The 26,160-nt window shown below is 36.5% G+C and overlaps 1 protein-coding gene across 4 annotated transcripts in view; it reads right to left on the reverse strand.

The window, feature by feature from the left end:
• The window catches only part of CHM (CHM Rab escort protein), a 165,415-nt gene that overhangs the window by 16,937 nt on the left and 122,318 nt on the right, over nt 1–26,160 (reverse strand). For all 4 annotated transcript variants that reach the window (XM_058536283.1, XM_058536282.1, XM_058536285.1 and 1 more), the window contains 3 exons: nt 20,517–20,621; nt 20,050–20,113; nt 15,005–15,101 (listed from right to left, as the gene is read on the reverse strand). In XM_058536283.1, the coding sequence (XP_058392266.1) occupies nt 15,005–15,101; nt 20,050–20,113; nt 20,517–20,621 (266 nt within the window). The remainder of the gene's footprint in view (nt 1–15,004; nt 15,102–20,049; nt 20,114–20,516; nt 20,622–26,160) is intronic.

The following is a 26,160-nucleotide window of genomic DNA, read 5'->3' on the forward strand; positions in this document are numbered from 1 at the left end:
TGCTTTCCTAAAAGTATTACATTCATTAGTATCAATTAACAACTATTACTAAGACTGTGGAAGATGCAATAGAAGCAGAAACACGACCCACTGGTATCATGTGAGATTATAACCTACACAGAAAAAAAAAATCTTTAAACCCTGACTCTATCTTTCATAAACTATGCTCTTTTTACTTCATTTAGAAACTGCTTAAAGGCTCGGTGGGCTAAAAGATGACAAAATGTGTTCTCTATCACAATTCCTCTGTTGGCAATATACTTAGATTTGTATTGGCATTAAAGAAACCTTAGCATGAAAGAAGCTTTAATTCATAGAAAGTACAGGTAAACTTGAAAACCTTCGGTGAATGGGGTGCCAGTCACAATGAGCACCACTGAAACAAGAGCATCTGAAATTCGAAGTCAGACATCACTCAACACAAAACTAGAAATAACAACACACTTTCAGTTCTCTAAAACTGAGTTTGGAACATTGGTCTCGCACATAATAAGCTACTGCCCTTTTACAAGTTTTTTTTTTTTTTTTTGAAACACATGAGAAGTGGAATTTCTACTCAGAATTTGCACAACAATAATAATGAGCACATATAAAAGTGACAAGTCTAATGTACAGCAGCAGGGTGACACAGTAGAGGACGGTGTATGCAGGTCTGGTGTTACTTCTGCTCTCGGTATCTACTTGGCCAAGTCAGTTTCTCTCTTTGGCCTCAGTGTCCTCATGATTAAACAGAAGAGGTGGCATTAGTTCATCTATAAGACTTGTTCTAGTTCTCAAGTTTTTTTTTTTTGGTGAGAAAGATTTGCTCTAAGCTAACACCTTTGCCAATATTCTTCTCCTTTTTTTTTTTTTTCGCTTGAGGAAGATTAGCCCTAAGCTAACATCTGTGCCCATTTTCCTCTATTTTGTATGTAGGTCGCCACCACAGCCTGGCGTGACAAGTGGCATAGGTCCGTGCCTGGGACCCGAACCCGTGAACCCAGGCTGCCGAAGCAGAATGCGCCAGACTTAACCACTATGCTATAGGGACAAGTTTTATGAATCTAACTCCCTATTCATCAGCCATGATTCTTTCAATGATGACAGATTTTAAACCAAAAACTGTTGGCATTACAAACGTGAATGTAAAACCTAAGTGAACGCTCCTGAGAAAAGAAAGAAATCTATTCTTCAAGCTTCTGAGATTACCACACATAGCAGCCACTCACTCTATACAAGTAGGCAAAATTGTTCCAAATGCACTTAAAGAAACTTTATGTATGAGCTAGTCAACAAGTGCATTTCATTGTGCAGCCTAACTAGGAATATATAATTTATGTATATAGGAATCAATGTGGCTTATAACTTGTCTTTCATATAGGCATAAAAGCCAACTGTAATTTATGTAATATAGTCCAAGTAAGAACATATGACTGTGTCAATAAGATAGAAAAGGTCAGAAACACATTTTCTTTATGGTACCAAGTAAGGAACTGAGTTTGATGACATATGGCACACAATTTGGTTTTTGAATTCAACCATGAAAAACTCCAGAGTCAGCTTGTACTTTCTCAATAGAGTTTACTGAAAAAAACCCTTGAATGTCAACTTAAGATCATAAGGAAAAATAAGTTTACTTCCAAAATCAAATCCATGCTTTGTGACAATACTAATAAAAAATAATTTAGGTAGTCACATTTTCACAAAAAAACAAAAGAAAAAAGAAAAAAGGTACCAATGATTGTTTTAAATCATTATCTAAACTCATTTCTATAAAAGATAGTATATAACATTTTCTTATAGAGTCATAAAAGCAGAGAAAATTATATAAACTAGTACCTACATAAAATTCTTGATTATTCATTATTATATATACTATATATATTCACAAATATATAATCATATCACAGATAAATAATATCCTGTAACATGAAATCCCAGAATGAAACAGCTGTTACTTCCTGATTATGTACAAAAAAACATTTCAAACTGCCTAGAATATGAATAAGTACTGTAAAGAGTGTGAACTTGAATGTCAAATAGAAGAGCTGCAGAGATGATGTTTTATTCATTTACAAATGATTTTAAAAGAAAATAAAACCCATATTAGATTCATTTAGGATATAAAAAAGGATGAGTAGAAAATAAAGATGTAAGGTATGTTCTGAAAGATGAACTCTGTGGGTGAAAAATATGACTTGCTCAGCTTTAGAAAACACAATAAATAAATTTCAAATATTTAACAATTGCAACAACTTGAATCAAATTAGCTGAGGGGAGGGGAACTTGAGTTGATTTATAGATTTTAAAAAATGTAACACTACTTTAAAAAAGATCAAATAACTAGGCTAACCCAGGGTTGCTCAGAAAAGTCCTACGTTAATAGATAACAGTGATTTGCTATCAGTGTATCCAAATACCAACTTAACCAATATTGACCTCTGTTTACATTGCAATTACAATAACATCACACTTATTAGAGGTCCTTTACACACAACCAAGAACCAGGGAGTGTGTGCCCCCTTCCTCCTCTCAAAAAAGGCTTTTTAGCACCCAAGGTAAATGTTACAATGCCCACAGACTAACACAACCACTTGCTCAGAACTTGGTTGTTAGTATTACATGCAATTTCAACAAGCTTGGCTATCTTGTTTTCTAGCCCTCTGCAGATTACAAGCAGCAAATAAGGGGGAAGGGAGGTCAGTGGAATGTGCTGCCAGAAAGAACATCCTGACAGCTGCATGAAAACAGCCGGAGGAAGACATATAAAATGTAGATGCAAGAAATGATAAAAGCATGACAGTATAGGGTCATTTAGCATAGAAACAAATAGGCCTAAACACTCAATAGGCCTCAAGGGCATCACTGGATTATAATGGACTAAAATAAATAATGTTCACAATATCCCTAAGTTACAAAATACGTTTCATATATTCAGTATAGAATGGCATGGAAACGTGTGAATCACGCTAGAAAGATAATTATTAAAAAACTAAAAATTTCAATCCTAAAAGGATCCATTTCGGCTATCTGAAGAATGTATTTGGGGAGACTACAGCACACTAGGGGGTGCTAAAATAAATGATGCATTATTGACTATTGTTTACATCCTAATGGGTATTTCTAACTGGCTTTCAAACCTTTCCTATCTAACCTCAATTCCATTGCAATGAAAACTCATTTAACTAATCACCTAAAATATTTTTATTTTGAACAAAAGGTATTTCCAGTTTCCTTAGAAGGCATCTCTGCTAGAGGCTTCTGTTACTCAGATCAGAAGTCTGCTTTTGGAGCAGGAAATTACTCTGAAATAAATGAGGGAACAATCGCTAACTCAGCTCACCGAGACATGTCTCCAAGGGTATCCATCCGTGTTTTGGAACACACCTCTAGGGCTCCTGAGTTCTCTCTAACTCTGGTGATTCATTTTAAAGTAAAAACTAATACTTACTGAGCACTTGTAAGTGCCATACACTGTTCGCATGAATTTGATCCTGATAACAATCCTGAGGTAGGTACTATCATTATCCCTATTTTATAGATGTGGAAGCTGAGGCACAGAGAGATTAAGTAACTTGTCTGAGGTCAATCAACTAGTATGTAAAAGAGCTGGCATTTGAACCCAGCCTATGTTTTCAACTACCACACAATAGTGTGTCGTTCAAATGTATCATCCTTCTTAATTGAACTATTCAGTTGCCTTGCAAGTACCTTTCATATATACCATCCCCACACCATATGAAGGTAAACTTCAGTTGCACACTTACGGTTTTACAAATTCTAATTCGAGCCAATGTGACATCCATGAAAAGTCGTTAAAGAGACTAAAAAGTGAAAGTGAACTCAAGGTATTTTACTGTCTTAAGCACCTTCTTAGCCACATACTTAAGACTATAGCGCAGCATTTGCATAACACAGGAAGAATAAAAAGTCTAAAACGTGTGATTTCTAAAAATAAAAATTAAAATGGTTGAAAAATTGATAATACTTAATTATATATTCTATCTTTTTTATATGACGCCTAAAACATTAATATAAGATTCTCTTTAACAAAGACTACAAAATGAAATTTATGTATTATACTTCACTGAATGCAGCACAGTAACTCAATGTTCAATGTAATGTACCGTAGTATTGGTTAACTCTGAATTACACTGTAAAAGTTTGCAAATTTCTACCCTATTCTCAGAGAAGAAAGTAAAAACTGGTGTTGATTCAAGAACAGGTGAATCTGAGCAGGAGATACAGAGGTAAAGAGAAACTGAGTATCAGAATTAGTCAATAAGTGAATACTTAGTACGTGCTCAGAAAGAATAACATAACACTTTCATTAGCTAAGAGCAGAGTACCTGTGACAAATTTAAATTCTTTCATCTTCTCATATTCATTTAAGTGAGAAAAAAACCTTTCAAATTAATAACATCTTTAGAAGGAAAATAAATCTTTACATATAGATTGCTATGGCTAATGAAGAATGGACTATACTAGATTAGAGATTAATAAACTCTATTTAAAAGTGAAAACAGGGGGCAGGCTCAGTGGCGTAGCGGTTAAGTGCTTGCGCTCCTCTTCGGTGGCCCGGGGTTTGCAGGTTTGGATCCCAGATGTGGACCAGCACACTGCTTGTCAAGCCATGCTGTGGCGGCGTCCCACATAGAGAAGAGGAAGATTGGCATACAGAAGAGGAAGATTGGCGTGATTGTTAGCCCAGGGCCAATCTCCCTCAGCAAAAAGAGGAGGATTGGCAACGGATGTTAGCTCGGGGCTAATCCTCCTCACACACACAAAAAAAGTAAAAAAATGTATTTAAAAGTAAAAAAAAGATTGAAATTTTTACTAAAGAATTCCCGCATCTTTTTTCTAAAAGCCGTAATTTTGTAATAAGTTATGTCTTACAAACAAGCTAATTTGCTCATGCATAACGTATCTTTAAAATGCATTTCTTTGTTAAACAACTGAACTATACATCACCAAACTTCACATCATTTACTTTCTATAAATTTCATTTTATTACCTTTGAGGAATGGGCACAAGTCACAAAGTCTCACTGGTATACATTTTGATTATGTTTGATTTACTCAGGTATAACTGGATTATTTACAGTGGTTGCCAACATTAGTCTTCAAGTGATTCTTCCAACAGGAAGAACAATGAGTTTAGTTCATGATTTCATCATTATAGCCTCAATTTTTAGGGCAAGTAAAGGTGTTTGGTTCCAGTCAGCTGGCAATATTGATCATATGCCTGTCATTTATACAACGGGACCAAAGTCTAGATGTATCTGTCTACTTCTCTTAAGTAATTGTTTGAAGAGAAAATAAATCACGATAAAACCTAATTAATGATTTAAAAATATCAAATTTATACAATATTTAGAATTTATTCATAAATATTATATTTTTTGATTTTTACAAAACAATGAGCACATGGATGATCATTAACAGCTCATCATAATTAGTACAAATATTAGAAATCCACAACATAGCTAATATAGATATATAAAAACAAGAACATTCAGACAGAATAGTAAAAAGCCTTCTCTCAAGAGTCCTAATTGAGACAAATTCTTCTGAAGATACATTTTTTCTAAGTGGGAGTAATGTCAAATTCCATACACTCCTCCCTCAAAAGGTAGGTTCTTACACCATGACTATTCAGCATTTTCATTTTTTGGTGCTCGACCTGGGAAATAATGAAATTTTTCTATGAAGAAACAATTATGTAAATTTTAAAAACCTGTTCTACTGTGTTCAGGATATGATTTATTCAAAAAGTTCAGGAAAAAGACAAAAAAGAGATTTAGAAGTAAAAGTAGTTAGGGAAGAGAATGATTGTGTAACATAGTAAACTAAGTTTACTTAGTTTACTGGCAGCAAAAGGCAGCAGCAAAAGAGGAAAATAAACGAGCTAGGAACAGGTTTGGATACATAAACACATGGCATGTTCTCCTTTTTTTCTTTTTTCTGACTTGAAACAGAAAAAAAAATCAAAAGAAAGGGAAAGGGTGCTTTAAAGTCTTCTGTGATATTATCAGACTACTTCTGTTTCAGAAGACAGACAAGCTAATTACCAAGAGCAGAACAACTTGCAACTAGTTGTGACATCAATGACTCAATTAGGGCAGTAGCACGAAAATACACCATTAAAGACTTTTAAATTCCAAGTTACAAATTACTCCTGAAAGTCTGTGAACAGGCCCAAAGCATAAGAAAAGGAGGAGGAAAAAAAGAAGCCAAACTAATTAATAAAAGCAAGTGGATGATAAAAATTTCACTTTCTATCTCAGTGTATTTCTTAAATCTCGTTTAAGAGTACATAGTACATCAAGCATTAACTCTATTATAACTATTAACTAGGACTTTTTAAACAGTGCATGTTATTATAGGAAGAAAGCATACAGGATTTAAAAATGAACATGAACTTCTCTTTTTTTCTGGAACAAGGCAAAGTATAAAGAGTAAATTCAAACTTATCTCTTACACCTTCCTGGTGTAAGCCTTACTATTGAGACTAAAAAATCAAAGCCAGTCCATTTGTCTATACCGCTGGTTTTGTATTTATAAATTGATTAAGCTATAGTAAAAATCAGTGAGATAATTTTATCACGAAAAAAAGAAGTGAGAAAGTTGGAGAGGGCTTTGAAGAAACAGGATCTTAGCCATTTTGTTTAAAATAATGTCATATACATCATCAAACATATACACAGGACAGGTGGCTTTTTCCACACACATGCAAAATCTGCACCATCGAGAGTGTTGAATTTCTATGCGATTTTTCTAAATTGTTTAGACTATCCCCCCCCATTTGTGTCTTAATGACACAAGAAATTAAGAAACTTGTCCAAGGTCAAATAAGTAATTGGAAGTAATTCTGTAGACTCTTGGGCCAATATTCTTTCCACTATACCAGTATTCTTAAATTTCCTACAAAGTCAAGCTGGTAATTGATTCCCCACAACATTAGGTACACGAACCAAAAAATAAATAACTTGTTAAAATAACTTTTAAGTTTCATCACATATTAAGAAAGTGTTTTAAAATCCTTTGTTTTTCATTTGCTAGTGGGTAAAGTTTCCAAGGAACTTTAGTTTTTTAACTTTAAAGTTAGAAAATGTCACTTTAGAAACAAGACTTTGCATATAGTTTTTTTTTTCTTTCATTTACTCAACAGTGCTAAGCATAATGTACATACTTAACTTCTAGGGATAGAAATGGTAAGCCATGGTTCTGTTCCTCATACTGGAAGAGAAATGTAAAGCTAATTATGCTATAATTGCTCTGAGGAGCAGTACAGCATGATGGTTAAAAGTGTAGGCTCTAGGGGCCAGCCCTATGGCCTAGTGGTTGGGTTTGGCGTGCTCCACTTTGGCGGCCCAGCTTCAGCGTTTGGATCCCAGGTGTGGACCTACAGCACCTGTCGGCCATGCTGTGGGAGCAACCCACATACAGAAAATAGAGGAAGATGGGCATGGATGTTAGCTCAGGGCTGATCTTCCTCACACGCAAAAAGTGTAGGCTCTAGGGGCCGGCCCTGTTGCCTAGTGGTTGGGTTTGGCGTGTTCCGCTTTGGTGGCCCAGGCTCACGGGTTCAGATCCCAGGTGTAGACCTACAGCCCCTGTCAGCCACGCTGTGGCAGCGACCCACATACAGAAAATAGAGGAAGATGGGCATGGATGTTAGCTCAGGGCAAATCTTCCTCACCAAAAAAAAAAAAAAAAAAAAAGTGTAGGTTCTAGAGTCAGACTGCCTGGATTCAAATTCTGCCTCTCCCTCACTCTAGTTCAGTGACCCTGGGTAAATCATTTACCTTTTCTGTGCCTTGGTTTCCTCATCTGAATAAGTGGGAAGACAGTGGGACCTATCTCATAGAATTGTCGTGAGGGATAAATTAAGTTAATCCATGTAAAGTACTTAGAACAGTGCCTGCATATAGTAAGTGCTTAATAAATGTTAGTTATCATTGTTACTAAAATGGAATAAATGTTAACCTAGAGGGAAGTTCAAGGTTCTACCTAAACAGAGGAGTAAAAGCCTAAGTGAATGAATGAGGCAGGGAAAGGCTTGTGAAAGGTAGTAATATTTGTACTAGGATTCAAAGGATGAAGAGGCACTTAATTGGTTGGCAAGGCCACTTTAGGGCAAGGGAACAGTATGTGCAAAGGCAGAAAGGTAAGAGAAAACATGGTAATATTAAAAAGAAGAATATTTTGCTACATGTAGTAGCCATAACCCAGTATATTGGCAAAAGTATTATTATTAATAGCAGCTGCCATTTATTATATGCTTACTCTTTGCTAAGCACTGTGTTAAATGCTTTACAAACATTAAATCTTTACAACAGCCCTATTCATTTATATCCACTGGCATGCAACATTTAGTAGGAGCTCAATATATATTTGTTGAATGATTATCATCATAGAATGTTAGGACATTGTTTTCTTTATTGTATGGTAGGAAAGAGTTCATAGTTTTAGGGCTGGCATAATGTTTATGATTTATGACCAGAGAAAGAAAAGTATATGAGGATAGCATTATTATTTTTTTTTAATTTTGAGCATCAGCACCGAGGTAGGCTGTATGGGCCCTGTATCAGAAGAAATTATGTTTGAATCCCTGCTCTGCCACTTACTGAAGTGTGTGATCCTAGGCAATCTAATTAAACTCCCTAAGCCTTAGTTTCCTAATCCATAATACGGAGCTAACAGTACCTACTGCACAGGGTTATTTTAATAATAGTATAACATAATGAATGGGAAGTACTTAGCCCAGTACTGGCTCCCAGAAAATCCTCAATGATTGCTTTTATTATTATTATTATATCTCAAAGATGAATATCACCAAATGACCTTGGGCAAATGATCTTGCCATCTCTCTGGCTCTTCTAGGTGGGCCTAAAGAAGACCTATACAGTACTCTGGGTTACCCTTACCCAGCTGACTGACAGTCCCTGTGTGAAAGGCAGGAGGGAGTAGACAAAAGTTTGCCTCACCACAAACTGCTTTAACAGATACTGTCAGGAATACACTTCATCCAGAGGTGGTGATCGCCTATGTTTGGAAGCGCAAAGAGAAGCTCTACCACGACTTACCATACAAAATTGTACTCTGAAGAATTTAATAACATGAGGGAAGTTCTTTGACCTCTTTAATGATTCCATGGATAAATATAACTCTATTATATGAGAAAGCTACTAAGCCAAATACATACATGTGAAATGTATTTTAGTGTTTCCCCCAAAGAGTACATTGGAAATTAAACAATGTCGAAATGTCCAGAGGATGTTCAAAATAACTATGATATTGTTTATGAAAGAAAATGTGAAGGTCACACTACCACTTCAGGCTACACATGACTACAGAAGACAAGAGGCATGCTTTGTCCTTCTTAATCCGTAGGAAGGCTTTTCTGAATGAACTGACCTGAAGAAGAGGTTTGGGGATGGGAGAGTACACACACACATAAATAAATGAATTAAGCAGGAACAGAATCCAGATGACAAAGAAGGAAGGAGCCATGTGGGAAAGGGCTAACTTACTTACAATGGGTCACTGATTAGGATGTTGCAGGGCAATTTGGAAAAGCTATTTAAAATTTCAGGAAATATTTATCAAAGTAGGAAGATCTGATAGTAATGAAGACTAAAGAAAAATGATCAAATTTAATGACCACCTGAAACATTTTTATATTGCTGTGGCCTGGAAATAAACACCCAAAACTGTGAATTCAATTGTACATAATCAAAATTATAACAGTCAAAATCTGGGACAGTATGTCAAATTTTGATCACACTATTATACATGTCTATAATATGATTCTTTATTCTTGTGGCATATTCAGTTAAGTTTGTTTTTAATTCATATTGTTGAGAAATCAGAAAATCAACTAAACAAATAAAAAAACCTAAAAGTCAATTCCCTGTAGTCCCGTCATTTAGGGACAACCACTGCTGTGACTATTTTGGTACTTACTCTTTGGAATTTGTTTCCTATAAATACACTGATGTACCTATAAATGCATATATGTGTGTATGCATATGTATATATAAACACACACAAATATATTCATCCCTCATGAGACAAAATCAGTTAAGAAATTTTACTCATAACAAAAAACTTATATAAGCAAACCTATAGTATCATTATAATTAATATGAAACTGCAAATTTTCTTATATACCATTTTTAAGGCCAAGATCATACCCCATATTTTTCTTGAAGCATTCCTAGGTCATTTTAGGCAATGACCTCTCCTCCATTTAACACTCATTGCTTGTATCCTTAGTTTATGCTACTTTGCTCTGCTGCTGTGTTTTTGTTTTTAGTTTTTTGTTGTTGTTGTTTTTCTCTTCCCCAGTATATTTAAAGCTCCTGAGATCAGGAATTATTTATCACTTTCTGTCTTACTCCCAAGAACTAGAATAATGCCCTCTACTTACCCTAAGGTTTAAAAGAAATGCTTAATGAACTGAGAAACATACTTGTGACACACAAGATCAAGGGTTGATCCCCTTAATGTTTATACTGCTCTTATAAGTTGATAAGAAAAAAATAAGCAATACAATAGATAAATGAAATGAATAAAGCATTCACAAAAGAAGTAAAAATATCCAATAAACATTATGAAAGGATGTTCAACTTCATGAGTTATTAAACACAAATTTAAACAAAATATCATTTTTCACCTTTAGAATTGGCAAAGGGGTTTTGATAAGATAATACCCAGTGCTCTTGAGGGTTTGGAGAAATCACACGCTTGCTTATAAACTACCATTGGATATATAAGTTGATGCAATTTTGGGAGGGGGGAAATCTGGCATTATATATCAAAAGCCCTAAAGCTCTAGACACTTTGGGACTTCTACTTCGAGAAAGATGGAGTAAAGGTACTTTTCCCTATTCCTCCTGCTAAGTACGGCTAAAAATCTTGAACATAATATATAAAACAAACATAATAAGACTCTGAGAGGTGGAGAGAAGAAAGCAGACCGGCTAGGGACCTCGGGACCAAAAGAACAAAACGGCAGAGTTCCCTGGATTTCCTTTTTGCCTCATATATCCCAGACTGGTTACCAGAGAAACTGGCAACCCAGAAATATCAATGGGCTCAGACTAAAAAAGCCCCAGTGAAAGCCTCTCTCTTTCTAGCCAAAGAACCAGGAAAGGGGCAACCTGGTAAGACAGACAACTTTTAGACAATAAATTGCTCTACTCCAAACACTACAGAAAAGACTGAGACCCCATGTCTACATCTGTCATTAAAGGCTGAATGGGTAGCCTAGACTTTCACCCCTCGCCAGGCTGTAAAAGGTGCCCCAACCTCCCTAGCGGGGCAGTGTCAAAGAAGACTAAGTAGGGAGGCAAGACTTTCATCCCTACCAGGACGAACAGTCTCCACCTCCACAGTATCAGTGGAGACCATGGTGGGATCCTGGATTTCCACCTCTACTCAGCAGTAACAAGGCACTGCTCCCCTGCGGTGGTGTCAGAGGAGGCCTAATGAAGAGTCAGGTCTCTCATCACTGCCTCAGTAATGAGGCCACGCCTCTCTCCCGATGGTGTCAGTGAAGGGCATGTGGGGAGCACTAACAAAGCACTCCTGCTCCTCCTAGCCAGTGTAGAATCAGTGGAGGCCTAGTGGAGAGTCTGCACTATAATCACTCAGCAGTGAGAAAGTTCTCCAATCTCCAGGTGCCAGCAGAGGCCAAGGGGGAACCAGGACTTCCACCGTCACCTGGCAGCAACAAGGTCGCACCCCCTTTCTCCACCAAAGCAGTGTTAGAGGAGGCCTGTTACAACGGAATAAGATCCAAGTCTCATTATATAATAACAAAAATGCCCAGGTATCAATCCAAAATTACTCATTATACCAAGAACCAGGAAAGCCTCAACTTGAATGAGAAAAGACAATCAACAGATGCCAACATGATACTGCTATTAGAGTTATATAAAGATATAATACAGCCATCATAAAAATTCATCAATAAGCAACTACAAACATGCTGGAAACAAATGAAACAATAGTCTCAGTGAAGAAAGAGAAAGCCTAAGTAAATGAACAGAAGATTTAAAAAAGAACAAAATGGAAAATTTTAAACCAAAAAATACAATAATTAAAATAAAAAAACTCAATGGATGGGTTCAACGGCACAATGGAATGGACAGAGAAAAGAATCAGTGAACTTGAAAGTAGAACCATAGAAACAACACAATATGAACAAAAGAGAGAAAATAGACTATACAAAAATGAACAGAAACACATGTAGTTTAGGCTCTTCTTGCTCTTTGTACTATCTTATTATTGTTACCACCTTGACTATATCCCTTTGTGTAATCCACTGTGCCTAGCATGGTACATTGTTCTTAACAGGCATAACAAATGTTTTTTAATACAAAAATGAAGAGGCTCAGAGAAATACAGAACTATATGAAAGATCTAATAATGTCATAGGAGTCCCAGAAGAAGAGGAGAAAGAGGGTGAGGCTGAAAAATAGTCAAAGAAATAAAGGATGAAAATTACCCAAATTTGGCAAAAGACATAAACCTACAGATTCAAGAAGTTGCATGAATCCCAAACAGAATAAAACCAAAGAAACCCATGCCAGGACACATCATAATCCAACTTCTAAAAACTAAAGACTAAGAAAAAAATCTTGAAAGCAGCCTGAGAGGCAAAAAAAAAACCCAAAACATTAACTATAGGGGGAAAAATAACAGCAGATTTCTCATTAGAAACCATGGAAGCCAGAAGAAAGTAGAGTTTATCATGGAAGACTACTCAGCAATAAACAGGAATAGAGTATTGATACATGTAACAAGTTGGATGAACCTTAATTACACTGAGTGAAAAAAGTCAATCTCAAAAGATTACATACTGTATGATTCCTTCTGTATGACACTCTCAAAATGACAAAATTATTGAGATGTGGAACAGATTAGTGGTTGCCAGGGATTAGGTAGTGGGTGTGGGGAGGGAAGGAGATCGCTGTGACTATTAAAGGGCAACACTAGGGATCCCTGTAGTGATAGACACAAGAATCTACACATGTGATAAAACTGCATACACACATTCTACCAATGTCACATTCCTGGTTTTGACATTATACTATAATTTGTTAAGATGCAATTATGGGAAGAAACTGGGTAAAGTGTACATGGGACCTCTCTATACTATCCTTGCAAATTCCTATGAATCTATACTTATTTCAAAATAAAAAAATCTATTTACTTTGACCCAATAACTCCACTCAAAGAAATTAAAACATCATAATAATAGATGCTCACAAATATATACTTATAAGGATGGCTGGTTTTTACAGGACTATTAAGTGAAAAGTTTCAAAATACTTCATCTCAACAGCACAGGGATTAAATAAAAATGGCATGTCCACAGTCACTAAAAACGATATCATAGACACTGTAAAGAGATTTTTGTTGTACTAAGTCTTTTTAAAAGCACATTATATAACAGATATAAATTAATATTGCATTTTTATGGAAATACATATGCATACACACACACACAAAAAAAGACATAGAAATATACACCAAGTGTTTATCACCTACATAGAAATATATACCAAGTGTTTATCATCTCTAGGTAGAGAGATTATAGTAATGTTTCTTTTTTACATCTTCCAAATTGTCAATAGTAAATATATATTATTATACTGGGGATACAAAAATATTTCACATAGAAAAATAATTTATAAAAATAACTTTACAAAAATATTTACAAACAAAATAAATGTAATTTAGAAAGTCAAAGGTGAGTGCAGTTTTATTTTATATCTAAGACACTAACACAGATAAAAAGACATGAAAAAAACTGGTTAAAGTAATAAGGAAAATAATAAGGATAACTGTTATGATAAAGATTGACCTACATCACAAATCACTATAAAAGGAGAAAAACTTCCTCTGAGCTGCTTTTCAAATGGGAACTCAGGATTATGGCAATATTGGACAAGTTTTCTTCACTCTCCCTGCTGGCATCAAGCTCCCACTTCTCTCTGTTTAACCACATTTTTGCCATCTTTTAGTAAGCAGTAGCTCTACACTTGAAAACATAGTCAAGTTTATCTCAACTATGCCAGACCAGATTAGTCTTCTGCTTCTTATAATTCATACAACAGTTTGAGTAAAATGGTATAAATTTACAGAATTAAAAAAAATTCTGGCTAATGATATTGTTACGTTTCCCTCCCTCTCGAGTCCACTGTTTGTTGGTACCTCTCTTATGGTACTTTCATACGCTGCCCCTTACAGCTACTTTGGCTTATTTGTCCCACTAGATTGTGAGTCCCCTGAGGACAGGGCCTACAATATATTCTCCTTTTCCCTATCCTGAAATGCTCAGTGGAGCACATTGCACTCAGTTAATATTGTCTTGTTCCATTAGGTGTGCAACAAGATTATGAACACTTAGAATCAGGCATGTCAGCCTCTGCTTCTTTATAATCCCTACAGTACAGTTTACTTCTAGGCATAATGACATCTAATGTATACTTACTGATTTCTACTTACTGAAACATCTTTAAGAAATATGTTGTAGAAGCCATGATGTCTGACAGTGTTGGAGGCAGAAATTTTTATACATATAGGTGAAAGAACAGACAGATAAAGTAGTCCCTAACTTTAAAAAAGAAATAAATTGAGGATTTATACCAGGTAGAAGTTCAGCAACTGGATTAAGAATTCTAAGGAGAAGTAAAGAAGAAAACCAGTAGTAAAGAAAAATAATTTTGTGAAAGTGTTTCAAGTAAGAAAGAATTGGAAGTCACAGAAATGTTTTCACTGGAAAACTTAACAATGGTGCCTGTGCAGATTTAGCCACAGAAATGCTTAGAGGCAAGGGGAAGGTATAAAATCACTTATTGTATGAATATACTCTGTGTGAACAAATACTGCGAATTAAAAAAAATATGTGGCAAAACTCTATAAACACAACCCTGACAACTGTAATAACAGCTGCTCGCCCTTTACTTCCTAAACAAACACAAAAGACAACCAGATTCTACTGTGCTTACATGTGCCTTTCATGCATGTCATTGTTGAAGAACACAACTCAATGACCCGAACGGCAGAAGTTCCTGGTTCCTCTGCTGGCACTGTCAAAATGGAAATCTAAAAAGTAGAAACAAAATATCAGACATAGTTGTTAGATCTCATTTTCATTCTTCTATTGTTAGAACGCAGTTAACTTCCAAACTGAGCGTCTTTGTTCAAACACTCATTGATGTTTGAAAAAATTTAACTCGTAAGGATTTAATCTTAGAACAGAATTTGAAACATATAACATGCACATGTGCCTTAACATCCACTTTCTGCATTATTTATTTATATATCATATATACTGCATTCATATAATTCATAAACAACAAATATTTCAAATATCTTTAACATTTATTGAATCCTTCATTTATTTTCAAAGGATGCAATTATGAGTTATTACCCTGAATTATATGCACTTCAGTGTTTGAAATCAGATCACATTAAACCAATTTTGATTATTCATAATGGCTAAAAATAGCAGTTAGAGTACTAAAAATTTTTCAATTTTACAAATCCCAGAGATATTGAAACAAGCAAAGTATATGTCAACATATACCAACTATAGTCAAACATATACCAAAATGTTTCAAAATGAATGGGTTCAAATTAATTTAAGAACTCCCTTAATAAAACTAGAAACTCAGAATTAAAAGTGAAATGGAAAATTATTGTTAAAATAATGTTTATTGATATGCAGTATGTTATCCTGGTCACTACCGATATGCTATATGGATTTATATTTAAAAGACTTTAAATGATCATCAGGTCAATGTTTCTCCATAGAACCAAAAGTTGCAATGTTAATTCTCAATCTAATCTTCAATGTGAGGAAACTAAATCCTCTTATATTGGAAATAATTGCTGAAAGGTAAAGTCCCATTTGCACTTTTACCTGTGAGCACTATGCTTAGATTTTGACTGGTAATGTCACATTGATAACCCACAGAAGAAATGCCTACAACAAGTCCTAAAAATAGAAATTCTCTTGATAACTATGATTATCCTACTATCATATTACTTGTATGTGCATTTTTGGCCTTAAGATGTCTCAAAAACTGTGTTCTCCATATTCCTCAACTCCCTTTGCTGCTGTCCATGATAGAAAATGTACTTTAGCATTAAAGTGAGAGGAGCCACTAAAACATGTATCTAATGTTGTGCAATAATTATCAAATGATTATGACTAAAAACATGCACATAACTGGAAAGGTATCTTAAGGATTACACCAACATGTAAGTACTTTTGTTTCCTAAAACTATCATCTATAATTGTTTTAAATTGAGATACAATCAGTAACCCCCTACACTATAGTACCTTCCATCTCCTGAACTCTGAGAAGGTAACTCTCTTAAATCTCATAGAGATTATAAAAGCAATCAAAAGAGAATTCCCTCAACCTTCTAATACCAATTCCATAAAATTTATCTAGACCTATACCGATTCTTTCCTCTCTTTTAAGTCTCATTTTATTTATGCTTCAAAAATTTAAAAAGAGGGAAAAAACCCCATATAAGAAACAAAGAAAGGCAGACAAGATTTACATTTTAGACTGATCACTCTGATGGCTGTGTGGAGGATGGATTTGAAGGAGACAAGGTGAGAGGCAGGGCAACCAGTTAGAAAGCAGAGACAATGAGTTCTGAAACTGGAGCAGTGAGAATAAGGACTGAGAGGAAAAGCAGATTGGAGCAACTTCTAGGAAGTACATTGACAGGACCTGAAGGCTCATGAGATGTCAGAGACGGGAGGAAGAAGCTGTTGTTTTTGGAAGGATGTCAGTGCTATCCAGGGAGGTAAGGAGCACAGGATGAGTAGTTTTGAGAGGGAAGATGGTGAGTTCAGCTCTGAGTATGTTCAGTTTGAAGGGCCCTTGGGATAGATTTCCAGTAGGAAGTTTGGCATGTAGGCCAACACTCCTGGGACATATAGAAGTGGCTGTCACCAACATTTATGCAGAGTTGGAACCATAAGAGTACATGGAGTCAAGTGGCAAGTGTGCACAGAGCAAGAGGTATTGTGGGCTGAAGTGAGAACCCTGAGGAGCCCCTATATTTAATAGGAGGCTAGAGCCCAGAGAGGGAATAGCCAGAGAGTTATGAGGAAAACCAAGAGAGCACAGTGTCAGGGAAGCCAAAGGAGTATAGAGTTTCAAGAGAAAGGGAATAATCAACATTGCCAAATGTACCTAGTAGACAAAAATCAAAAAATGTCCTGTGTCCCTGACTATTATGAAGTTAGTAACAAACCTAGCAAGAGAAACTGTAGTAGAAATGTGAGGGTGGAAGCCAGGTTGGTCTAGAAATGAATGAGAGGTAAAGAGCTAGAGGCAATAAGTACAGACACTGTCTTGAAAATGTTGATAAGAGCAGGGGAGAGATTGGATACTAGCTAGAGATGGGGCCCGAGTCAAGGGAGGATTTTTTGTGGGGTTTTTTATTTTTATTTTTGGAACATAAAATGCTAGTACATGTATATAGGTGGAGGGGAAGGTGTCAGTAGTGGGGAAAGGCTGAAGATGCAGGAGAGCGAGCAGGCATACGGGGTAGTGTGCGTGTGTGTGTGTGTGAAGGGCACTTGTGAAAGGGGTTTGCCTTGTACAACAAGGGGAGCCCCTTCATTAGTCTCTATGCTGGTGTACCTAAGTTGTGGGTGGTGGGGCAGGAGGTCAAGGGCCACCGTGCTTAGTAGGTGGCCTCACTTTTCTCAGTGAAGTGGGGGGATAAAGGAGGAATAAGGAAGAGAAGGGTGGGTAAAATAGTGAAGACTTGGACTAGACACTGGGGAAAAAAGGAGAGGGAGCTATCTGAGGCCAGTGGAAGAGCTAACTGGAGGTGGGTACTGAGGATCCAGCTGAATGAGGTTGACACTCTTGACTTTGTGGCAGTCCCAGTCTGTCTGGTTGTGTGGTTTTCTCAAGCAGCCCTCAGTGATCCAGGTGTAGATTACAGTCTCATTCAGGGATGGGATTTTCCTCTGTGGGTGCAGTGGAAGAACAGGGCTACATGAGAATTGAAGGTGTTGGTGGAGGGCAGTTCAGAAGATCCACTATGGGGACACGGAAAAGGAAGAGGGCTGAAGGGAGCTGGTAATCTGGGAGGAAACAGAGGGGACAAGGAATTGTAGGTCTCTTAACAGATCGATGAGCAGGCTGGGTGGGGGTAAGAGAAGGAAAGAGTTGGAAGGATAGGGGCAGATTAATGCCACTGTAAACCCATGACCTCCAGACTCAACTGGGCCATTACACTGCCCAGCCATCTGACCACGAGACAGGTCACTCTCCAACTCCCCACAGTGATTAGTTTACACCTTTCCTTGAGCTTTGACCCGTTCTCCACTCTCACTCCCCCATTCTCAGGCATGACCTCACCTTGTAATTTAAAGAGTAAATGGAACCCAGCAGATGGGAACTCCCAAACCTACACATGGTCCTGCATTCACCATCTTATTTCAGGGTGTCTCACATGTCAACTAAGGGCAATGCTCTTACCTGTTCTCTGAATCCCATCCTCCCCGGCCTTTACCTAGACCTTGCTGCATCAATTACCCTCTTTTCTCCTGGGTATCTTCAACTTCTCCCTCTCTACTGGCTCCATCTCATGAGCTGAAGTATACACTAGTCTTTTAAAGAAAAGCCCTCTTCACTTCCACATCCCTCTTCAAGAACCACTTCCTCTCTCAGTCTTCACAGCTTAGCCTCTTCAGAATTGTCTCTATTTGCTCTCTTCACTTTTCTGCCTCCCTGTCGCTCTTCGACCCAACCACAAAGTTCATCATTTACTAGGCGATACAGACAAGTCGGCTGGCAATAACAGGACAGCATGATGAGTGCTACAATAGCTGCTGTACCATTCCTTGCTCACACTTGTCACACTGAACTATAGTTGCTATTTATCTGTATCTGTATACTGCAGACTGTAAGCTATGAGGACAGAGATGCTATCATGGTTAGGCACTGTCTCCTTAGAACCTACCACACTGCCCAGCATATAAAAGGCACTCACTGTTTGCTGAATGATAAATGAAAGTATTTATGCTCACATGCATAACAAACATATTTGTCTTATGTAATAGAAAGCTTCCAACTTAAGGAATTTTAGGAATCTATTTTTAGCAGTAGTATATAGAATAGGTCTGACAGTCACACTTACTGAGTAAGCTGATTTTATCAGTCACTGTAAAATATGGTCAGAAGGAGAAGGGGGCATACTTCTGGAATTTAAGTGTTACGACTGAGGAAAAACCACAAGTATAAAGACATTCCTATAGAATTGCAGGTGAGGAGGAGGAAGAGAGTACTGAAATGAACAATAGGGACGAGCAAATATCAGAACCGGAAATGTGTGTTAATAACTCATTCACACTGGGCCTAATGGTGGGCTTACCACCACTGCTGTAGGGTTGGTTAGCAAAAAGCCTTTTCCTCCAAGATTTTTAAATGTATTCTCTGGGGATTCTCTTCTTCCTCCCATAACAATACCTTTTCAACTTCACAGAAACAGTTGTTGAAAACTAGCTAGGATTTAGTCCAATTTTCCTACAATAAATCTGTTATATAAGATACAATTATTTGTTCTGCTGGAAGGAAACCTTAAAGAAACCAAGATTACTACATAATCGCTATTACGTATTCTTTTGTTTTTGGGTGAGGAAGATAGGCCCTGAACTAACACCTGTGGCCTACCTTTCCTCTTTTTTGCTTGAAGAAGAGTGGCCCTCAGCTAACATCTGTGCCCATCTTCCTCTATTTTGTATGTGGGACAATGCCACAGCATGGCTTGACGAGTGGTGTAGGTCCACGTCCGGGATCCGAACTCACGAACCCAGGCTGCCAAAGCAGAGCACGCTGAACTCAACCACTATACCACCAGGCTGGCCTCTATTATGTATTTTTTTTTAAATGCACTAAATGTATTAGCATATATGGCTTAATATATTTTATTTCACTGTTATTAATTTATACATATTACCATGTAGATTAAGTTAGCAACACGTTATTAAAAAGTACAGGACTAAAATTACCTGTTGATCTGAATCTGTTTTTAGTACAGATCTATCTGTAATCAGGACTGCCCTGGAGATCTGCCTGTAACGCACAAAAAGTTAATCAGTGGTTCAGATTCCATGAACAAGTTTCATTTATAGTTATATAACCACCAGAAGGCATGTTTCAAAGATTTAAGTCACGATAAAAGTGTCACCTCCCCAAATCAAGTCAAGTTCTGCTTTAATCTTTTCTTGGCTCATGAAAGGAGGATGTGTGACCTGTAGACAAACCCCAGCTGATGCAAAGGAGTCGAAATTAGGCTAGGCTGCCCCAAAACCAGACCCTATAAGAGAACAGTGGTAACATATTGAATGTATCCTTGGCTTGGTATACATTTACATCTTACTTGAAGAACAAAGTCTTAGAGAAGTGTCAATGTAATCACAGATCAATTTTCCTAAGTTTCACCTTCCCTTAGACAGTGGGAAGAGGGGTGTCTTACCTGTATTGCACATGTAAGCATGTGTTCTCAGAAAAGTAACTGTCCTCCACAAGGAAATGCTTAGAGATTATTCTCTGACCAAACTGATCTATGATTGCTTTACATCTATGAAAAAGATAAGCATAGCAGAAAAGTTCTCATTAATGATTAAATAATTGAGAAAATGAACATAATCAGCTACCAATTTTGAACCTAATACCAATTTCTTGGAAGACAAGATTAAAAAAATTGACACAAAACTGACACTAAATTACAGAATATATATTCTTCTTGCTATTTTGAAGTCTTTTAAACTATAAAATAAGCTTGGAATAGAACTTAAATATTTATTTTGAATGCCACTAATAAGTAAGAGTAAAGTTAGGATAAGTATTATAGTATAAGTATAAGCTTTTCTATAATGTTAAGGAATATAGAAGCTTTTCCTTTGTTTAGAAAACTGGCTCTTTCTTTTTCTTAACAGATCTAAGAAAATGGGAAGAGAAAAGCTGATTAAACATTTTGTTATATCATTCACAGCCTGTAAAAGCCACTAAAGGTTTTTTATTTTTCTGTTAAGTGTTGCTTTCTCTTTTGTTCAAGAATTGCTATCTGGTCACACGTGTGATAATGCTTTAAACAACAACAACAAAAAGGATAGAGCTTCTTTTAATATCTGTTTCCACTTTACTTCAAAGGATGATCATAGAAAGATTTCTTTCAAGTGCTGTTTCCAAATAAGGAAAACACTTATGCATGGACATTATCAGGTCTCTGTCATCTGATATGTGTTGGGACAATGAATCATATAGAACCCTCCATTGACCTTCCTTCAATGTGTCTAGATAAAAGGATGAAAATTAGAATCCATCTCCTTGCAGTGCCACAAGTTATAAATGTACTTTATAGGGCTCATTATCCAAACTAATGGACTAAGGGCAACATCCTTGAAATGGACTTACCAGCACTGACAAAGCCAGGACGCAATATTTCAGGAACTATATGCAAATGCCTGCATGTTTGCTCTATCTTTTTATTATGGGAATAATCACGATTTACTTTTGTCACAGCTTCTTCTTTTGGGACCAAAATTATTTTAATAGAAATACACTTATATGTTGCTCCTCACAAAATACAAGCAAATAATTTCAAACTTATACCATATTTTAAATATACTGGATTAATTTCAAACTTATACCATATTTTAAATATACTGGTATAAATTAAAATATGCTACATCACTCTAAAAATACACCAAATAAGAGATATTTACCAGGCATAAAAGCATTAAAAATAAAATGATGAACACCCAAGTCCAATAGTGAGAGGAAATTAATGTGTATTTCCTAAAGGAAGATTATGATATTCTGATATTCTTGTATAAATGGCATGCCACTGTTGTCAGGATAGAATATAATCTCTCGTGATGTTAGATATACATAATATATATTTTAATTAACCACATATTAAGAAATACATTATATTATATTAATATTTGTTATTTTTTCCCATCTCATCTCCACTTCTTTTCTTTTCCCCACTTATGTTTCTTTGCATATCTCCTCACATTTCATTAAACTAGAGCTCTTGCCTTATAAAATACTTAACTAAACAGATAGAAGGTCTTTATACCTAGATACAGTATTTTCCAAAAAAATTATTTAAAAACTGAAAAGCTAACCTACTCAGTCAATCTCCTGTTTTAAAACATTCATATACAATTCAAAACACAAGGTACTTTAGGCAATGGAGAAGAGAAATCTGTTGATTTGTCATTAAACATTGATCCCTACTTTTCCGGGAAACACTGACAAGCCTTTTCCTTACCTTTAACTCAGATATTATAGAAAGTCAAGAGGGAATAATCTGGGCAGAAAAAAAGAGGGTGTTAAAATCTTCTATATCTTGATAGAGATTTGGGTTATACAGATTTATCATCTGTCAAAACTCAGCTAATGAGCACTTAAGACTTGGGCACTTTACTGTATGTAAATTTAACATAAAAAAAGCTATGAACAAATATTAACTCTAGTTAATAATATGCCTGCTGAGGTGTTTAGGGGGAATTGTACTGATATCTGCAATTTACTGTAAAATGCTTAAAAAAGGCAAATAGATGGATAGAGGGATGAATATTTGGGTACATATATGATTAAGCAAGTACATTAAAATGTTAATTGTAGAATCTAGGTGGTGGATATACAGGTGTTTACCCTGAAATTCTTTCAATTTTGGTGTAGATTTGAAAATTTTCCTCATAAAATGTTGGAACAAAATTGGGCGGGGTAGTGGTGTTAGTATAAATTCTGGACTATAGTCTAAGTCTTTGCAAAGGGCTCCTATTTAAATAAACCACACAATTAAACCTGGCCCTCAAGCTTGTGGAGACTTCCTTGCTTTGTAGGCTTTCAAACACTAATAGGGCTGGTTTGGTGGCAGCTACACCTGTGGTGACAGGTAGACACTGGTTTTAGAAATTACAGTATTAGAAAGAACTACTGGGGACCACTGAAAAGAGAAGTAGGCGGGCATGAGGATTAGGGAGCTCAACTCTTCAAGGACAACGTACCAATAAATGTGTCTATTTATGCTGAAGCTTCTGGATGAAACAGTAATTCTCAGAGGAGAAGGAGGAGGAGAAGGAAGCAAATCAGAATCACACCTGGGGGACTTTTTAAAATTATAAGTACCCCTGGAGATTCTGATAAACTCCCAAATCCCAGGGAAGAATCACTGTTGAGCATGCCACTGCTACTGATGTATCTTTATGCAGTGCTAGGTGAAGACAAGTCAAGAGCTACTGCCACAGGAAAAAAAATTGATTTCTGCAGAAATTGAAGTGATGGTCACATATGCCCAGTCTGTCTGGTAGATGATAATAACACAACTCACCTGATAGTCTCACTCTGAAGTACTAAGGCTCTAGGCCTGAGCAAAGCTGTTCAAACCAAGACACGTTTAAGTGAGTGATAAGATTTGTTTTCCCCTCAGATACTTGACTTACTGTCATATATTAGGCCTAATTGGGAGAACAACGAAGAAAGGAATATTGATTTGGGACCTAGACTTAAACTTTGTATTATAAAGATTAATATAAAAAATTAGACGACAATCAAGTAATGGAAAACAGCAAAATGAAACAATGCTGCCAGAGACATTAAAATACCCTCCTGGCCACACCTCCCACATGAACCTGAGGAAGCCATTAAAGATTAACAGCATTTTGGATTTAGTTGAGGGCCTTGCTGAGCCTCATAAATAGTAAATTGAGGAGAAACATGATAGGAGTTCCTAGTTACAGGGACACAATGACCAGGCTGATCATAAGAATCACTGAAGCCAGACAGAACATTTCTAGAGCTAAGCTTTCTAAATCAACAAATCACAACGGTTATTCAGTTCTTGGTTCAATGACATGAGGGCATAAATAGCTAAGTGACGATAAGGAAGAAAACACTCAGCAAGATGAAAACTCTTTATCTGGAATTTGGCCCAGAAGAGAAAATTAACTTTAAAACAGGTATCCAATCCTTATGATCTTCAGAATTAATATCCCAATTAATTGTATGACAAGGAATGCAGAAATCACATATGAAAAAATTAGAAGGAAAATATCATAGTGAAGGAAATTATAAGATTCCCAATCATTGAAGGAAACAAAATAAGTCTCCTTACTATGTTCTTCCATGCTTTCTCGAACACATAATTCAAATGACATCTCTTTGATAAAACCATTCTAAAACACTTATCACTCATTTTTCTTGGGTAAAAATCCATTCCAATAGTTTCAAACACCATTAAGAGAAAGATGAACTCCAAATCTACGGTTCTCTGCTCTGACCAAGCTCAAGGTCTGTAACCGTACTTTTAACTGCCCATTATCTATTTCTTTCTGGATAGAGTCCAAACCCTTTTTAAACCTAGCATTCTCCAAGCTGACTTCATCATGCCTCCTCACCTGCTTCCCTCCTTGGAATCCCTGTCTTAGGTAATGACATGATCAGCAGTTACAGAGTTTCCCTAGCTCAGAATCTCTCTTCCCACATCTAATTTGCTACTCAATTTTGATTCTACCTTATAAAGATTTCTTGCAACTAACCTCTTCTCTCCTTCTCCACTGACACTGCCTTAGACTCTTGTTAAGTCTAATAAGATAACAGACCACTAGCAAGTTGGTAGCTCATTTGTTCAACATAAATGTATGGCATAACAACCACGTGTCAAGCACTGTTTAAGAGGTGAGAATAAAAATATCTTGTCCTTAAGGAGCTCCCAATATAATGAAGATTCAAACACAGGCAATTATAAGACAATGCTCAAGTCCAGTGAAAAGAGATGAGGACAGGGCATCATGAGAGTCCTAAGGGGAGGTACCTAACTCAGCTTAGGGGGAAGGAGTGGAGTATCAGAGAATGTTCTTTGGAGGAAGTGATACATTAGCTGCTTTTAAAGGCTGAAAACCAGTGAAGCAAGCAAATAAGGAGAAAATTTCAGGTAAAAGGGCAGCATTTGCAGGGGAACAGAGGCAAGTAAGAGAAGTACAGGGAACCATAAGCAGTTCAGTGTTAACTGACAATAAAATGAAAGCAGGGAGGAAAGAGAGATGAGTTTAGAAAGGCAGGCAGAGGCTAGATCCCAGAGTCACACGTGTCACATAATAGGGTCTTAGACTTTATTCTGAAGTGATATAAAGGCAGTGAAGCTTTTTACACAGGGAGGGACAGAGGCAGATCCACATACTGAACAGATCTCAGTGTGTAATTATCTCATTAATTTATTTGTTCTTTAATGTCCCCCAGTAGACTGTAAACTCCATGAGAACAAAGACCATGATCGTCTTGTTTTCTGCTGTATCCCCAGTGCCTAGCACACAGAAAACAACCAGTACCTGTTGCATGGAGGGCTGAATGGATGGATGGATGATGGAAGTACTCTGTGCATGTGAACAGTATAGAGACAGAAACAAAGACATAATCTGTGATTTAGGGGGTCAAGAATCTCTTTCCATCATAGCGCTTCTTCCAATTCACTGCCAGAATTACTAAGTTAAAAGCAGCAAATCTAATTTTGTTATTTACCCACTTAAAACTACTGATTATAGTCTAAACTCCTGAGCATAGCATAGAAGGATCTTCACAATATATCTTCTCCATGGGATTCCGAAATATCCAACTACATTAATAATTACTACTAGCCAACATGTATTGAGCTCTTGCTTATGTAACAAACAGTTCTACGTGCTTTATCTGTTCACTTAATACTCATAATAACCCAATAAGGTAGGTACTGTCATGTCTCACTTCATAGATAAAGAAACTGGAGCACTGAGGGGTTAAACAACTCATTAAAGTTCACTCAGCTAGTAAGTGGGGAAGCCAGGATACACATCCAGGTCTATCTGACTTTAAAGTCTGCACTCTTTACTGTCTCTTTGTACACAAGGGCAAGGTCTATGTTTTATTCATCTCTTTATCCCCATAGCAACTAGCATGGGGGTTGGTGGAGGTTAAATATCTAGAATATTATCACTACCATTTTGCCAATGGGACACGCCAAAATCAGAAATTCAGTGATTTTCCTACAATGACAAATGGTATTAAGAATCAGTAACCTCACACTTGGTCTAACATACTATTCATTACTAATGTCCAAGTATCTGGAAAAG

The sequence above is a fragment of the Diceros bicornis genome, chromosome X (genome assembly GCF_020826845.1).
Source record: "Diceros bicornis minor isolate mBicDic1 chromosome X, mDicBic1.mat.cur, whole genome shotgun sequence".
NCBI classification, from domain to species: Eukaryota; Metazoa; Chordata; class Mammalia; order Perissodactyla; family Rhinocerotidae; genus Diceros; species Diceros bicornis.